This window comes from Mauremys mutica, chromosome 19 (assembly GCF_020497125.1).
Source record: "Mauremys mutica isolate MM-2020 ecotype Southern chromosome 19, ASM2049712v1, whole genome shotgun sequence".
NCBI classification, from domain to species: Eukaryota; Metazoa; Chordata; order Testudines; family Geoemydidae; genus Mauremys; species Mauremys mutica.
In genome coordinates, this window is record NC_059090.1 from 14,705,984 (window position 1) to 14,724,091 (window position 18,108).

The 18,108-nt window shown below is 47.5% G+C and overlaps 1 protein-coding gene and 1 long non-coding RNA gene across 3 annotated transcripts in view; one reads left to right on the forward strand and one right to left on the reverse strand.

The window, feature by feature from the left end:
- Nucleotides 1–3,987, reverse strand: part of LOC123353022 — a 50,051-nt gene extending 46,064 nt beyond the window's left edge. For both annotated transcript variants that reach the window (XR_006574351.1, XR_006574352.1), the window contains exon 1: nucleotides 3,105–3,987. This is a non-coding gene — a long non-coding RNA (uncharacterized LOC123353022). The remainder of the gene's footprint in view (nucleotides 1–3,104) is intronic.
- LRRC75A (leucine rich repeat containing 75A) overlaps nucleotides 1–18,108 on the forward strand; it is a 187,760-nt gene that overhangs the window by 39,979 nt on the left and 129,673 nt on the right. The window contains exon 2 of the mRNA XM_044993719.1: nucleotides 10,818–10,946. Coding sequence (XP_044849654.1) covers nucleotides 10,818–10,946 — 129 coding nt within the window. The remainder of the gene's footprint in view (nucleotides 1–10,817; nucleotides 10,947–18,108) is intronic.

The following is an 18,108-nucleotide window of genomic DNA, read 5'->3' on the forward strand; positions in this document are numbered from 1 at the left end:
TTAAATCCCCTCAGATGCATGTTGTATAGGTTTAAAATTTCCAAGTAACCCCAAGTGCTGTTTATCAATAGCTGTTTTTATAAGGTCTTCCTCACTTCCTAACTGCCTTTCATTATTTCTTTTGTTAAAGTCAGATTTTGAAAAAAGAACTTCAGATTTTCAGCCAGTTTTTGAGTTCATGTTCATTTCATCCCCCATGCTGGTTCTTTTAATGGGCCGCCGTTCTACCCCAAGATAGCTTAAAAACCCCTTTATGTTCCTCCGTTGGATGCTTTTCTCTAATATTAACTTTCTGTTTTTTTTTTGCTGTGTGTATCTGTCCCCAACAAGCCTTAGATCTCAGAGAAGTCCCTCATGAAGTCACATTAGCCGCTTCTTCCTCCTTGTTTATTTCAAAGTAAATGTATTCTGTTATGCCTTTAATTATGGCGTCTCGGAAGATTTCCTGGACTTTTTCCATACTGATGATGTGTTTTAGTACTTCCTCCAACTGGACCTTTCTTATTAGATTTCTTGATTACTCTCAATTTGCTTTCCTGACATCTAATACCCTTACGCTGCTGCATTCTGTTGAATATCAGTAGCTTGTGGCAAGAGGCTGTAAGTGTCACTGTCGGTTCCTGCAAGTTGATGAGCTATCCAGGGTGGCTTCATGGGGCCGCTGCTTTGTCTTGGCCTCATACAGTTAGATCAAAAATGAAACAAAGGTCAAATAATATTATAGGGAAAGGGGAGGAGTAGAATGAGTCTAATGGGACTGCCATGGTTTCACCTCATCCCAAAGTGATTTTCCCTCTCTGGCATTCAGTTCCTTCAGAGCAAATGTATGTTCTGATCTTAACAGATGTGTTCAGAAGCTTGCAAAAATTCAATAAGACAATGTCAACGCGCAAGTTTCTTAGCGGCAACATCAGAAACTACAGGGCACGTTCTAAGGTTTATTAAATGGAGAGTGGGATAGCTGGCAAAGGACTCTGTAACCAGACAACAGACTCTAATAATAATGATAAATACAAACAGCAGCAAGCGCTGCCTTGTAGTGAGACGGGCGCTTTTTGTATCCAGTTGTGGCTCTGGGTTGCTTTCAAGTGGTTTCACAGGCTCGATTCTCAGTCTGCTTGTTTGCTTTGTTTAGTTAATCCCAAATCCTCTTTGACTTTGGCATTAGCGCTGGGTGCATAACAGGCAGAGAGAGACTCTGGTGAATGCGGGTCTCTGACATACTTGGAAACTACCTCAGTCTCCTCCTCCAAAAGCCAGCTGTAGATGTTAGCAACCTGAGACAGCTCAGGGATACAGAGATGTTCCTGTTTCCTATCTCCAGACACCGACATACAGACACTGTCCTCCAAACCTCCCCAACAAATCAACCTGGCTCAGCAAAGTGAGGGGTTTGTATGTGCTCAACAGAATAATAACTCTCTATAAATACCTAGATGGTTGTATTTGGATTGGCTGATCACCACATTTGTTCTTAACCCCGGCGCCTCTCCTGTGGGTAAATTGTATTTGCTACGCCGGTGGGTGCTGGAAAGGGGAAGATGCTGGGATCTCAATGTGCTGAAAGGAAAATTAACAATTCCAGTCAGACTCGGGTGTTTTTCTCCAAAATCAGAGATGAGCGATTTGCTGCTGCCAGCGTGAACTGGTGTTAAGTTATTAAATCGCAGATGAGCTCATTGCTTGTGGAGCTTTAAAATATTGCACATGGAGGAGCTGGGGGCGAGGGACGATGCTGGTGTAGCAGTGAGATTTATGGAGCAGCTGAGAGATGCATCTGTGGTAAAGGCAGGGGAAAAGGCTTCCTGCAGACGATTCTCTCTCTCCCAGGAGAGAGGGTGTCCTAGAATCACTGGTTTTATTTTCCTACTTCTAAAATTTAGCTTAAGGAGAATTGCCAGGTTTTTGAGATGTATAAAAAGAAGTGGCACAATAATAAGCCTGCTTCCATCCCAAAAGATCCCGGGGTGCCGAAAGCTGTATGTCCAGGATCACTCTACCCAGCTCTGAAAACCAGCTTCCCCTGGGGCCAGCCAGGGGCAGTCAGTCAGTCATTCTTTACCAGTGACACCCTATGACTGTCGGGCACCCTATAACTGTTGTGAAGACCTTACTCAATGTTTGCTCAGTCCTAACATTTCACACTGGTAAAGTATGTCATGTCTCCCCTGTGGACCAGCCACTGGATAACAGCCTACTATTGCTGCCATCTCTAAGGATTATTTTTTCTAACTTGAGTGGTAGAGGTTTTTGCTATGGATCTTCAGGTCTTGGATTCAAACTTGATTACTCTTGTAATTGTTACTTACTCATTCAAACTCCCATTGTCCTCAGTGGGGAATTTCCCCTAAGGAAACACTGAGCTCGAGAATTTCTGTATTTTTTTTTAAAGGGGAAATGAAGGGTAACTTATGCAATTAAAATTGCAGAGAGCGGGATCTACAAAGCCTGGATGGATAATACAGGAACTCCCCACTTAACGTCCTCTCGCTTAACGTTGTTTCGATCTTACGTCCCTGGTCAATTACAGAACATGCTCCATTTAAAGTTGTGCAGTGCTTTGCTATAACATTGTTTGGCTGCCTGCTTTGTCCACAGCTCAGGAAACAGATTGTGTAGGATATACCCTAAGTGGGTTCCCGCTAAATGCAGGCAAAATCCAAGCAGACCTCATCCTCAGTTCCTGTCTTTCTGCCTTGGGCAAAGGCCTTTCCAGCCTCAAATGGGGGCCCAAAATCTTGAAACCCATGTTGATTTTCTACTTGGGCAAAACTCTGCCTTGCCAAGTGCAGGAACAGAAGGGAATTGCCTGCCTCTTCTCCAGTAGGGCAGCAGGGGAGACCCGGGCAGCAGGGAATCCCCTGCCACAATAGGCTGGGGGGTGGGGGAGGATGTTCCTGCTGATGTAACTTACAGCAGCTCTAAGACTTTGCTAAGTTACTCTGGGAGCTGGGTCACCCCAGCTGCTTGCCAGCTCCATGTCTGGGATCACAGAAGGGTGGTTGAGTCACTTCTCTCCTTCCTCTTGGGTCCTGCGCTGAGCTCAGCTCAGCTGGACCCAAAGATCTAGAGGTTTTAATTTTGGTATTTATACTTGAACTTACCGAGGATCTTTGTGACGTGTGACCATAGTACATCCAGCGTTTCCATCTCCCGCAACATCCCTCCACTTTGCCAGTCCATATAACCACATAACCCCTGTCTCTTTGATCACTTCTCATTCACAGCCAGTCATTCAGGGTGCAGAGTTCTCACCAGTTAGTGGTTCATGTTGACTAGCGCGTTGCTCCCTAGAGCTGTGCTGCTCTGCCGTGCTGCGTGCAGAATCTGAAAGAAGTAGCAGCAGTTGCAGTTGGCAGAGGTAGGAAGGGAGCCACGTACTGATAGGAAGGTCTCTTTACAGACTGTGCTGAATGGAAACTAGAGCTGGCCTGGCACTGGAATGCTGTGTGCTCCCTGTTACCAGCAGGGGTGGGAATGAAGCCTTTGCTCTTGATAACTGAAGCGTCATAAATCTGAGAGACCCGGGAAGCGGTTATGCCGTATTCTCCTGAGAAAATAGTCCCACAGGCCGTAAGCGGAAGAGTGAAGTTTATGGCACCATGCATACGACCAAATGAATAGTCACGGGATACAGGTTATCCAGCCCAAAGTGAATGGCATCGTCTGTTTTTCACTGGTTCTGTATTAAGGTTGCACTCTTCCAGGGATGGAGGGCTCAACTTTTGTTTTGCACAGTTTGTGTCAAAAGCACCAACAATGTGTCAACCAGTTGAAACCAAAATAGTCCACCTGCTGATTGTCTTGCTACAGTCTCAGACTCCAATACCCGGGAGGACGTTTGCAAGTGCAAAATCTGCAAAATCTACATCACCATGGAGAAAGCATAATTTTTCCATGGAAAGGTTAATCTCTCTCTTGTTCCTAAATAGAACTGGAACATGCAAAATGTTCTGTGGTCTGGTAACTTTTAAACAGGTCGGTTGTAGAATCCCCTTCCCTCTCAAAAATCTAGCTCTAGAACCCAGGCGGTTCTAAGTTCTAGAACACATTTCAAAAGTGTTATAGGCCCTTAGAATCTGCATGGTTTGAAGTGGCTCTGAATTCTAGAAACTACTCCACTCTAAATGATTCTAGCGTCTCTGTGATGTAGCGCTGATCCATTTCACTTTCTAAACCAGTGTTTCTCAACCTATATGATACTAGGGACTGGCTTGCTGCCTTCCTAAACTGTGTCAGGGAGATCTCAGGAACTGGCGCCAGTCCATGGACCAGTGATTGAGAAACACTGATCTAGTATACACATGGTTACGTTCTAGGCTCTTAAATCAATCTGGTTCTGAACAGTTGTTGTAGAACTTCTCTTGTTCTTTAAAAAACAAAACCCAACAACCTCCAGAAACTATATAACTAAATAACTCGCTCTAAGATATGAGTTGGGTCTTCCTCCTTCTTTAATTAAAAGCAAACACTGTAGTGTAGCCTCATTAAGTATTTGTAGTGCAGTATATAAGATCATCCATTATTTCTATATCTCTGAGCTCTGTGGGTATAATTTAAGAATAGGGTTTTTTTTTTTTAAGTACCAGCATGACAGTGGCCATATGACAGATCATTGGAGTGTGTAGTTATTTTTTAAAAAACAAGCTAAATAGTTTATAAGCAACAGGCGCGTTAACTGGTTAACTTCAATTTTTTGGTACTCCCATGAAATTAAAAACAACCCAATGGATTTTGATTTTAAGCTGTAACATTCCCCAATCTCTGGGCTGAGGCTATTCATGCCAAGTTTCAGCCTGGAGTCAATATTTTATACTGCGTTGGAAGATTTGCAGTGAAAATCTGCTCTGCTGGCAACCTTAACTCCATCAGTGCCAGGATCACGCACCTAAATTCTGCAAACTGCAGAACTGTTGCATTGCTGCTCCCAGTCTGAGACTCCCAGTTCCACTCCACGCAGGATCCCTCTATAACTTCCTGAGTTCAGTGTCTTAACAAAACGAATGAAAGAAGGGCAGATGCTTGCTTCCGGCCTGCAGGGTGTCACAGCCTCACTGCTTGCAAAGGGCTTGCGTCCCCACGACCCATTTATCACGAACTGAAGCATTTCCAAGCTTAGTGGTTCACGCTGAATTGGAACCAGCGTTGAGTCATTATTCACTTTCACTTTCTTTATTAAAGCACTGGGGACGCTTTGATTTCAGTTATTAACAACTTCCATGTGTGGCTGCCTGCGGGGCGCTGCCAGCTGCTGCTCTTTGGATCATTTAAAATCATTGGGTAGAGGTCGGAGACTGTGGTGTTGTGGCAGGGAGCATGGGGACTAGGAGGTCAGGACGCCTCCTGGGTTCTGGTTCTTCTACCTGACCAGGGCCGGCTCCAGGGTTTTTGCCACCCCAAGCAGCAAAAAGAGAAAAGAAGAAGAGAAAGGTGTGAGGGGGGGAACCACGATTGGGATCTGGAGCTCTGCTGCCGCCACTTCAGAATTCGGCAGCGGGTCCTTCGCTCTGAGAGGGAGTGAGGGACTTGCCGCCAAAGACCGGGACGTGCTGCCCCTCGCCGTTGGCCGCCCCAAGCAGCTGCTTGCTGGGCTGGTGCCTGGAGCCGGCCCTGTACCTGACTTAGACCTGGTCTGCCCTGGAACGTTGTATTGATTTTTACCTGTCTAGTTATACCAGCACAGCTCCGAGAGTGGATGCCGTTAGACCAGTATAAAGATATCCTGTATGGTACATTTAGTCCTCTTCCCAGCTGGCAATAGCCAGGGGCTGTGAGCACCATTTAAAGTGTGTGTGTGCTGAGAAGTGTGTGAGGCTGTGGACTGGGTGATCCCCCCCGGCTCTGCAGGCTGTTGCAATAGCTATCCCAGTCTATACGGTAGGGATTACAGCAGAGTGTCGCTGGCCCCGTAGCTAGGGTGGCATGATGCTGTGGGGTATGGAAGGGGTTTTTCTGGCTCTGTTAGGAACCCTGCCATCCTGTGCGATGGTAGCTGGGTTGACGGAAGCATCCTAGCTGTATCTGCACTGGAGTTTAGGTCGTCACTGCTACTGCACTCAGGAATGGGAATTTTTCACACCGTAGCTGAGCGCCGTGCTAAGGAGGTTGTATGGCTTTAACTATACGGGAAGTTAAGCGGGTACAAACGTCTAGTGTAGACAAGGCCCATAATCTGACTTCGGGCAAGTTAGGTCCTTGGTCTAACCCAGGGTATGCTACAGCAGCCTACCTGCTCCCTGCAGTTCACCCCATCAGCCTTTGTGGGTATGTCTACACTGGAACTGGCTCAGGCTCCCGGGGCTTGTGCTACTGGACTAAAAATAGCGGTGCAGATGTTCCCGCTCAGGCTGGAGCCCTGGCTCTGAGACTCACCCCCATTGCTGCGTCTCCAAGCTGAGCGGAGCCTGAGCCAGTTGACCTGGTCTCTGAGACTTGCTGCTGGTGCTGTTTTTTGTTGTCAGTGTAAACGTACCCTTTATGGAGCAGGTGCTCTTCAGAGTCTCAACTGAGTCCTAGTCCCACCGCCTCAGCTGGGAGGCAGCTGATTTAGTCACAGGTAGGGCTGGGCTCATCTCCCCTTAAAGGGGCCAGTCACCCTGTGACAATACCTGTGATTCAGTAGCACCTGACAGCCACTTGGTACTGGTGTGAATGCACCGGGAGCAGGGCAATTGAGAAACCGGCCCAATCTGTTATGCAATTCATCTTGTGTCTGTTGCTTAGGACAGATCTCACTGTTCATTGTGTTCAAAATGTCAAATAACAATTAGCTAATAATAGTCATAAAATCCCTTGTGAGATGTATGTGTGTTATCTCCAGTTTATGAATGGGGAAACCCAGAGGCAGAGAGAGGTTAAAGGACCTGCTAAAAATGGTTTTAAAAATGACACAACTTCTGCTTCCATGTGCAATGTTTTTGAAAACTAAATGCGATGGCGATCTGTCGTTTCATGCATTCCAGTGGCAGGCAAAGTGTGTCTGCTCTAGTCATATCAGGATGATGCCTCTTGCTACCTTACTGCTTACACCTAGTTTTACCAACTTTGTGGAAGTTAACGTCTCTCTTTTATGCATGCATCAAACGAGAAAAACAGTGACTTTCATTCAGGGGCGTAATTCACTGCACAAAATCCATCGGTACAAGTGCTTTCATGAGACCCAGCCCAAACACGGCAGGACAGAGCTTGCTGTTGCTTCCTGGTGTGGCTGACTTGTATGTGTAACGCTCCTACAGCTACTCCGTTGGCTGCTGGTTTAGCATCCATTTGTATTTCTGTTGGGCCTTGAGTCTGGATGAAAGCTGAAGGGTTCCGGGTTCAAGCCTCCCATTTCTGAGATAAACCAGCTGATTGTTGCGTTCTGCAGGCATCTGAGGCTGAAGGCTTTAAAATGTTCTGCAACAGAATCTCTCCTTGTTTGGGATAGAACTTCAGAGGTGAAGTCTATGGAGGACCAGCTGGGTGTGGAATTGGCTCCTGCAAACTGTTAAGCCTTTGATGTATTATGAACGATGAGGGAGATTTATAGCACAGGCTGACAGCAGGCATCTATCTTTGAGAATCTACCCTGGAAGGCTGCCCCCTTTTATGAGTTTATTTGCTAGGATCAAGGCTGCCTTTCCATCCGAAAGTCTCCTTTCTTAGAGGTGGATCTAGGGTGGGATGGACTTGGATGGGCAAAAGATTTTTTGGGGGCAGGGAGAACTGTCATTGTTCTCTTCAGTCTCCTGAATGATTCCATATTAAGCTGTATCTTTGAAAATGTTGGCATGCGCACAGAATGGCCAGCAAAGAAGAATTTCTGATGCGTTGTCTACAAGGTCCTGAAGCACAATTATGTAGTGGTCTTAGAGAGGCTGCTTCTGCATCCCCTCCCCACCTTCGAGCCAGTGGATACGTTTGGGAATTTCAGCTCCTTTTATTCAGGACCATCTTTTGGCTGTCACCTAGCAAACGAGGCCCTGATTCCTCATTTGGGGCCCTCGGTGCTTCCATGGTGCATACAATTAATCAGAAAAGCTTTCGTTCTGGATGCTGTCAGTCCATATGGCTGGACTCTGTAGCTTAATTGGCATATCCTAATGCGGCTGTGATTATAGCTCTACTCACAGCTAATCGAGAGTCTCATACGAGGGTATAGAATTGTGTCTTTGGCTCAGAAAGTCTCCGGTTCAGTTTCGTAGGCTGCCTATCCGATATGTGACTTAGCCGATGACTGCCGGAGTTAGCACCCAGAGTGTCACTGTCATTATGCTTTCCTCGCCCTGGGAAGGGAAGCCTGTTAGGACAAGCCTGGAGAAGCTGCAATAGTTTTCCTGGAGTCTATTTATTATCTGGGCCGTAAATTGGCTTTTTATTTTATTTATTTATTTATACTTTACTTTGCTGTCGTCCCATTTAAAAAAAGAAAAGACCCTCTTTTCTCCAAGAGCGTCAGGTCACCTGTGCAAAGAATCTCTCTCCCAGTAAAAGCTCAGTTCTTCTAACTCTGAAACAGTTGCCAGGCTGCATTTTGTCACTAGCTGAATTTTAGTGGGAGTTTGATTCCTGTGGATTGTACGTAGAGGGTGATTGCAAAGCATTTGGGGATCCTTTTAGGATGACCAGATGTCCCGATTTTATAGGGACAGTCCCGATATTTGGGGCTTTTTCTTATATAAGCTCCTATTACGCCCCACTTCCTGTCCCCATTTTTCACACTTGCTGTCTGGTCACCCTAGATCCTTTGTGCACGGAAGGACCTATCTAAGGAGCTACACTTGCCTTTCAGGATCGGAGTACGTTTTTATCTAGTCTGCTAACCCATCTCTGGAAGTGCCCAGCACCTGACCACATCCCAGGCAGTGTCCTACCCCCGTGTGCTCAAAATGTGACCCCCCGCGATAGGGTGACCAGATAGCAAGTGTGAAAAATCCGGATGGGGAGAGATAATAGGGTCCTCTATAAGACAAAGCCCTGAATAGCGGGATATCTGGTCACCCTGCCCAGGGACCATGCGTCCCACGGAATAAGAGACGTTGAGAAGCAGGCAGTAAGGACACTGGGGAGGTGGGTGGGGGAGATTCTCTTCCCTGCTATAAAATGGATGTCCGCATAAAAAGCGTGAAGCTACTGTGCAGCGTGAAGACAAGGGAAATGGCTCCTGACTGCAGCTTGTGCCCTGAAGCATGCAGCTGATTAGTCTGGTCATTATCCAAGCCGTCACAGCTACAGGTGTGATATGGGGCAGTCAGAATGTCCGGCCCTTTTTAAAATATCCATGCGGTGCTGCATTGGGTTGTGGGTTTTGTTTTGGTCCTTCCTGATTTGTTTTCTCTCTAGAGACATCCCCTTTGTGTTCCCATCTTGCCCTATTTCCAGGGTCCGCTTTGGGGAACATTCCCATGGCTCCATTCCTTCCTGGCCAAGCGTGAAAGCCCCCATCAGCTCCGTGAGGGCAAATGGAGGCAGCCTCTCAGGATCTGAAATGTGCAGCATGTGACTCATCTGAGTGCAGGGTTGCGTACGTGCTGCTTGGCATCTGGGCTCAGCCGGCAAACGGGTCATCCAGAGGGAAAGCTAGCCGACCTCGCTTACAAAACCCACACGAGAAGTCATGAGTTGCAGGATGTCACCGTTACTCACTGACACAGACCAGGGGCGGTGTTAGCAGGGCAGCTTTTGGGGGAGCGTAGCAACCTCCCATACTAAATCCAGTGTTAACTCGTAAAGCACCAATTCCATGCTGTCTGGTGAAGGCAGGTGCAGCTGGTGAATTTCCCTCTCTGGCCAGGCCCAGGGGTCTGTCGACAGAAGCGCTTTACAGAACAGGAGACAAGCTTGACCACCGCTGTGTTGGTGCGGGTTGCACTTTGAAGAGGGTGCCTAGAATGCTAGGTGTCGAGAAGGACGGAATATCATCCCAGTTGTGAAAGGGTGTGCGTGCGTGTGTTCACGAGAGGGCTCCAGGCCAAGTGGTGACACAACCCCTCACTGGCCTGGATTGAAACCCAGACCCGTCACACCCTAGTTTACAGGCACAGAACCATGGCAGAGAGAGATTTTAGTGACTTGCCCATGGTCAGACAGAGTCTGTGACAGAGCTGGGAATTGAACCGAATCTGCAGAGTCCCTGCCCAGTGCCCTAACCACAAGGGCATCCTGGTTGTATTAAAAGCCGAGCAAAGGGCTTTATCTTCCAGAAGGAGCCGCTTTGTTTGCGGAACGCGCTGTAATCTGCCAATAAGCTTGAGTAGCACTGCAGTATCCCCGGGGAGCTGCTCTCGAGGGACAAAGGACAGCTGATAGATGAGAGGAGATATCTGAAGTAAATTGAATACGCTGTATTTAATCCCCCCCTCTCCAGCCCTTTATGAAAAGCTAAAGAGCGGAATGGTCAATATACACTAGTGTGTTTAATAGCGTTGTGGGGTTTGTGCCAAAATGCTTTACATTGCTGTGTCTTGGGACACCCTGGGCCAGATTCTGCCTCCCAGCCATCGTATGCTGGCATAGCCCTGTTGATTTCAGTGGAGTCACCTGTGGCTTGCCCCGGGGGAGTGAGGTGAATCAGGCCTGCCGAGTATAGTTTACTCAGTGAATGTATTGCTTATGAAGTGTGCCAGTTGACGGCCCCGGAGCCCGTCGTCTGCTCTCCATAGTGCAGGTAAAGCATTGGAGTGCCAGTGTCCCCACGCCAGCGCGCCAGGGAACTTAGAGACGGGCACGTCTGAGCTCCTTGGCTACTGCCCTGAGCCTGCCAACACCGGTGAATTGTGAGAGACGGGCTGTTGCCATCGACCTCCTAGTGTAACTAACCTTGCTCTTGTTTTCTGCAGGACTTAGGGATGGAATCGACCTCTCTGGATGACGTCCTGTATAGATATGCCAGCTTCCGAAACCTGGTGGATCCAATCACCCATGACTTGATCATCAGTCTCGCTAGATACATCCATTGCCCCAAACCGGTAGGTAACTTGCTCTAACTACGTGGCCAAGGCAGTTCTAGTCACTTGCTCATTTGGGAAATGTCGTTTTGTTGTAAATGAGAAGCTTTTTGTTTGTTTGTTTTGTTTTTTATAATCAATGCTGCACAAAAGACCTTTGGGTTAACACAGAGATTGTGATCCTCCGAGTAGAGCTGTCCTGTTGGGGGGAGAGTGGATCGACGCACAGAACTCTCTGTGAATTGCCAACAACCCGAATGACGTGCGTTTAGTGCTTAGTTAATTCTGTTGTTTTGTTTTTTCATATTCCCTGTTTTTGCTCTTTCCTCCTGTCTCATTTGCTCGGGCAAAGCACGAAGGCACCTATGTCTGGAACAATACAGAGGTATGGACAGGATGACTTCCTAGGCCTTTTCTATCTCTGATTTCTGCGGTGCCTGTCTTTCCTCTTGTGTCTCTAAATGAAGCGAGTACTCAGCTGACACATTTCTCACCCCTGTAAGGAGGGCGGTAGCTGAAACAGAGCCCCGTCTTTGCAAGCGTTTGAGCATGCTGTGAGCAAAGCTGGCAGCCCGGGGGCCTGGAGAGCGTGGCAGTCGAGACGGAATAGCCTGAGCCGAATAGTTATTGGCTGGGGTGAAGGACTGAACTGTGACGTCAGAACCAAGATTTGCTTTCCATTCCATCATACTGGTTGTTTTATCATGGCGTGGGGGAGAGCTGGCCCTGTGCTGCTCTCTTCAAAGTCAGAAATGGAAACGGAGTTGTTCAGATCAGTGTATCAATATTAGACAGGTTCGTACGTCAGCTGCTGTTATGGCAGAAACGTTCCTAACCCACCCGGCTTCAGCTTTTGATGGTGACGTGCCAGATTCTCCATTCTCCACTGGTGTAAATTGGAGTAACTCCGCTGAAGTCAATGGGAGCTATGCTGATTTACTCCAGAGGAGGATCTGGCCCTGTTGAGTCATGGAAAAGGCATTTGAACGATGGTTCTAAATTAGAGATGGACAGAAATGGATGTGATTCTGGTTTTGGACCTCATCCGTCAGGGTATGTTTTGCAGAAGTGGCTGGGATGCAGGCCCCATTTCATCTGCCCCTGCAGAACTTGGGAGCGTGTGGTTTCAGATGAATGGTCCGCAGGGTTTGGATTCCTCTCTACTTTTCCTGTTGACGCCTAGAGCATTCATCACAAACCTCAGTAAAGACCCGAGTCCTCTTCAGCAACGCTTAGAACGTTGCGGCCAGGTATTCCAAAGAGCTCAGCTCCCGGTCAGGGATGAGAGTTTCAGAAGTGCTCTGCACTGGTAAATCTCATCCTCTTGGGCTATTTGCTTTCCCTAGGATTTATTTTTTAAATTAACCACTTAATTCTCCCCCTCCACCCCCATTTCAGTGTTTGATTCAGTGAACTGCGTGGACCTGGGACGGTACAAATACCAGACTTCTCAAAACATCTCGGATGCTGAGGAAGGGGGATTAAAAGAGAGGAAGGATGGCCTAGTGGTCAGAGTATTAGCTTGGGAGACCCGGGTTTAGTTCCCTGCTATGCCACAGGCCTTTGAGTGCTTCGGTGTGGGCGTTTTCACTACCGTGATGGGAGGGGTTCTCCCATTGGCGCAGATAAGCCGTCTTCCTCAGAGACCGTAGCTGGGTCGACAGAAGAATTTTTCTGTCAACCCAGTGCTATCTCCCCTGGGGGGTTGTGTCTGCATATCTCAGGGGGATGGGTTTTCCCCTCCCCTCCCCCCTGAGAGATGTGGCTATGCTGATGTACATTTTCAGTGTACACTGTCCCTTAGCTCCTCCGTAGCTCAATTCTGTACATTCGAGACAATCGCTCTTCTCTCCCTCCCGGGGTGTAGTGAGTGTGACAGGTCGCCCCCCCCATCCGGGCTGCCACCTGATGTACTGGGGGTCCCACTGAGCCCGCCCGTTCCACCAGCTTCCTCACCCTGTCCTGCTGTGCCAGGCCCTCAAGCCTCCTCTAGCACACACAGGTATGGCCACACCCAGCTGCAAACAGACACAGAGACTAAAGTCAGCTCTGTGTGGGAGGATTCAGCTCGGGGATTGCCCAGTACTCAAGTGCACACCTCCGTTGGGGTGTAAACCCCAAATGATATGGTCTTGCACTGTACAGAGATCTAGACAGCGTAAGCTCATAAAAATCGCCCCCTCCCTCAGTGTGGAGGGAGATATGCACAGCTTGTGGCCCACCCCAGTTATGAATTGCACTAACTGGTTTCTAGGAAACTGAAACAAACAAGTGTATTAACCACAAAGGACAGATTTGAAGTGATTATAAGGGATAGAAAGCAGATCAAAGCAGATTACTGAGCAAAATAAACAAACATGCAAACTAAGCTGAATTCACTAGAGAAGCTGGTTACAAATAGTAATTTTTCACCCTAGATGTTGTTTTAGGCAGGTTGCAGAGTTCCCTGAAGACAAACTGCTTTTGCTTGCACTTAAAGTTCCCCACATTTCTCTTCACAGGCCAGATCCCTGTCACAGCCTGGGCCTCAGTTCTTTTCCCCAGATCAGTTTTACATGTTTACAGCAGTCATCCTGGGCAGGGAGTCGGAGAAGAACCAGCGACCCTGATTAACTCACTCTCCAGCCTTAAATAGGATTTACATATGGTGGGAATCTTTGTTTCCCTGTTTGATCCCCACACCCCTTCAGTGGAAAAGTACCAGCAGACTAAGCCGGTAAATTCACACCCATAGTGGGGTAAGAGTCTTCCCTTGAGTTGCGTGATGCTAGAGTGGGTTGAATATTGCCGACCCAGGATCCTATTTGGGTGAGTTTCTTAGGCATGTCAGTGTATTTAGTGTCAAGGCTGCAGTAGGGCCTTGTAGTCCTGATCTGCATTAAAATCTAAAGGGCGTGAGTTTTGGTGATGTCTCTTGTAGGAGCCGGATTCAAACCTTCTCCAAATTCTGGCACTCTTTGGACGCAGGGCTTGGGGTTGGTCCTGTCTCCAGTTGAGAATGTATAATACAACTCTCCTTAAAGCCTCTCTCCTTGTGGGCCCGATCCTGATTTCAGTGAGAGTAGTGCAAATGTGGAGTAACTCTAGTGGAGTCATTCCAGATTTCCTCCAGTGTCACTGAGATTGGAGTCGGGCCTGAAATGTAGTTATCCTGTTGGACTGCATAAGCACAAACTAAGCACTGTCCAGAGTTGTGCTGGGCCATGCACAGAGACATCATCCATCAGTATCTGTTCCCCAGTACCAGCAATTACGGTGTACCTTGGGCTGTGTGCCCTTTGCAGTATGAGAGGGAGCTTTATGGTGAAAGAAGTTCTCAGAAAATCAATTTTAAACATGAATTCATTCACCATTATCTGTAGTTTTCTAGTGACTCTTCAGGGAGATATTTGCTAATGATCAAAGACATTTAAATGAGCATTTCTTTCCTCAAAACCACAGCCCTGGGGCGAGAGGAGGTTAATACTTCTCTGTCAATTCTTTCCCCCCAGAGCTGAGGAAAGGTGCCAGGCGGGCAGCTCTGAAAAGTGCTCCGTTTAGTCACAGAATGGGCACAATGCAGGGAGAGGCAGCGCATGCTTCCTTCTCTGGCATGCCTCAACCCTGACTTAGTGGCGACTGCTCTTCCTGGGTAGAGGGGAGATTAGTCCTCGTGGCTCATCTCACCCTGGGCCTTTCTGAGTGGCTGGTTAGTGCTGATCAGAGTGCTGCTTTTGTGACTTGGATATGTGCCCTCTGGGTGATGGACTGAGGCTTTGGCTACACTTGCATTTCAAAGCGCTGCCGCGGCAGCGCTTTGAAGCGCTAAGTGTAATCAAAGCGCCAGCGCTGGGAGAAAACTCTCCCAGCGCTGTCCGTACTCCACTTCCCTGTGGGGAATAACGGACAGCGCTGGGAGCGCGGCTCCCAGCGCTGGGGCTTTGACTACACTGGCGCTTTGTAGCGCCGCAATTTGCAGCGCTGCAGAGGGTGTGTTTTCACACCCTGCTGCAGCGCTGCAAATTTGTAAGTGTAGCCAAGCCCAAGAGACACTCATTTTACATAGGCGTCGCAGGGTAACAGCTTTGGGTCACTGATGGCCTGCCGTAGGTCAGAGGTGTAATGCTCCCTAATAATGTTTTGCACTTGTGTCTAGCACCTCCCTCATGGCACGTCAGATGCAAATGAATGAGGTTTCTGCACTCTGCTGAGGTCAGGGTTGGTATTCCCATTTCGCAGATGGGGACATCAAGGGACAGGGAGGTTAAGTTACTTTCCCAGAGTCCCATGGGGAGTCAGTGAACTATAACCGAGATGCCCTTACCGCTACTTCTGTGTCTTTATCACAGGAGCACCCTACCATAATCTATTACCAACCACATCATTCATCCACCCCCGGGCCTGTGTGTCGTGACATGACCTTGGATTACAGTTGTCGTTTTGAGTTCCTGACGTCACATTAATTTTGATGGTAGCAAATGCTGATGTTACAAATACAGGGGAGGGGGGGGCGAGACAGTGCAGTCTGGTGCTTATAGTATAGGACTGTGGTTCTGGACTCATCTGTGCCACTGGCTCACTGTGTGACTGAGCAGAGCAGCCAGCCTCTGTGCCTTATTTTTTCTATTAGTAATCTGAGGAAAGTGATATTTACCCACCGTTATAAAATATGTTGTGATCTTCAAATGCCACGGACTATGTAAGCACAAAGTATTCTTCTTCACTGCAGGATCCCAGCTAAGCTGTGAGCCAGAGACTTCTTATATCCAAATATCTGAAATAATAGCATAGGGGATAAGAACGATTTGACTGTCAAAGTCAGTGGCATTCTGTATTAATGTTCCTTTTTTGCCACGCTTGCTTGTGAAAATCCCTCTGTATGGGAGCTATACATCTGCATCGCATTAACATATTTTGCAATATCAAAGTGGCTGGGAAGCTCACACTTCACTAATAACGACTCCCAGTATCTTTCGTTACTTAATGTATTTGTCCCACATTCATGTTTTCATTGTAATAAGAGATGTTCTTTTGAAAAGCTCTTCTGTGTAAACTCTGGGAAAATAGAAAAAGGCTGAACCCGGGGTCTTGGAAGCAGGAAAAAAAATAGCACTAAGCCTTTTTTTTTAAGGCTAAATTGTATAATGGTAACATCTGTGTAATTTTCAGTGACACCATTACTGGCAATCCTCACTCAGCACCTCCAAACTGCGGGAAGCCAGCAAGACTTAGCAAAAAAACCAAGTATGGCTGGAGGATCAGCGTGACCTTAAGCTGTAATAAATTAAACTCTTCAAACTGAGAGCTGTTTCCTTGACACTGAGCTCAGTGTGCTGGCACTGAGAGTCTAACGGGCCCGATCCTCGTTAAACTGAAGTCAGTTGCATAAGGGTTGGGCTGCTATCCAGTAATCTACTCTGTATACAAGACCAAGGTGCAGAATGAGAGGGAGATGAGGTCTAGTGGTCTGAGCACAGGCTGAGGAAGCAGGAGTCTGAGTTTTAATCCCAGTTATGACATTACAGACTCCCCCTGTGGCCTCTGGCCAATCACTTCATCTGTGCAAGTAGATGGTGGTACCTCCCTTATAGAGGTGCTGTCAGAAATAATTAGTGGCTTGTAAAGCGCTTTGGAAAATGACTATCCCCGAATTGCTACAGCATTGTGATTCCTGAGGTCCTGTATTAGGCCACTTCATTCCATCCTGGATTTCATAGATTACAAGCTCTGAAGATGGGCTTAGCGGATACTGAAATGCACATCCGCTGTTTCGTACTAGAGGTGGGGAGTGCCTGGAGTGTAGCAGGGAGGATGCCCTGAAATCTGGGCAGACACATCAAAATGTCTGAGTGGCTGCCCACTGCATGTCAACGTGGTGACAGAAATACGGCAGGAAAGCACATTCTGTGGTGGGGTTACCGGCTCCAGGCCTGGAAGCTATTCTGTCTGTGTGGTCCGTGCGTTGTGCTTCATTGCAAGGTCAGGGATGTCATTCATCTGTTAACTCTGTTAGGTATAGACACAGCAGGCGAGAGCCAAAAAACCCCAACAGGTTCCTTCGTGCCACTTTGCCCTGTGATCTTCTCAGAGTTCATACCTGGTAGATGATGGATTTGCACTGGATGGATTATCTGTGCAAACCGGTTTCTCTCTCAGGTTTTTCTAGGGCACCTTTCACCTCCCCTGCCCTAAGTGTGGGGAATGTAGGGAGTGCTGCTCCTTCTGTTAGCACTGACCCGTTGCTCCGGCCTGCTAGACGTAACACCAAACTCCTGATTACTGATCGAAGTCATTGTCCGTCAAGGGCGCTGGAACAGTTGGCATAGTGGGGGTGCTGAGAGCCATTGAACCAAACTGTGAACTCTGTGTATAATGGAAACCACTTCAAACTAGCACTCCTAGTTCCAGCACCTGTGTTGTCAGTCCCGTGGTGGTTTTTGCAAGAATTGGGCGATTATTCCTGGTCTCTAAGCTAAATCAAACTTTGAGGAATTACATTCTGTTTAATTAAATTTTCCTCACAGTTTCAATTGACTCTATTTTTCTTCACTTCCTGCTGTGATGTTTGTCTGCCATTAAATCCCTGCCTCACTTTCTCCTAGAGTTGGCTGGGTGTGAACGGTGGCTGGTCTCAGTCTTGTTCTCAGGCGGTTTGGGAAGTGCCTTGGGATGCCCTGGGATACAAGGCACCAAAGAAGCGTAAGAAGCGATCATCAATAGCATTGTACTTCCTTCAGGAGGGGTTCTGAAGCACTTGTGTCAGTCTTACAATTGACACCAATACCTAACGAGGCCTCACTGACGTGTGCAAGAATGATTACTACTTACACAGCAATGAAAGAGCCCAGTTTATTTCAAGGACAGAAATTCCTTTGTGGTACCTAGTGGGATGATTTAGTTGGGGTTGGTCCTGCTTTGATCAGGGGGTTGGACTAGATGACCTCCTGAGGTCTCTTCCAACCCTAATCTTCTATGATTCTACCGAAGAAGAGTCGCTAAAGAGGGAAAGATTTGGCAGTGTCAAGTCATTTATCTTTTAGTTTTTCAAAATATGAAAGAAGTGCGACAAAGCAGGACCTGTCGCGGCTAAACGTTAATGAAAACAATCCATCACCTCCATTGGGAAGCGGTGGTGTTTTGTTCCATGTGGGCTGTATCATTGACAACGAATGATTTGTGCATACTCCCACATCCCCACCTACCT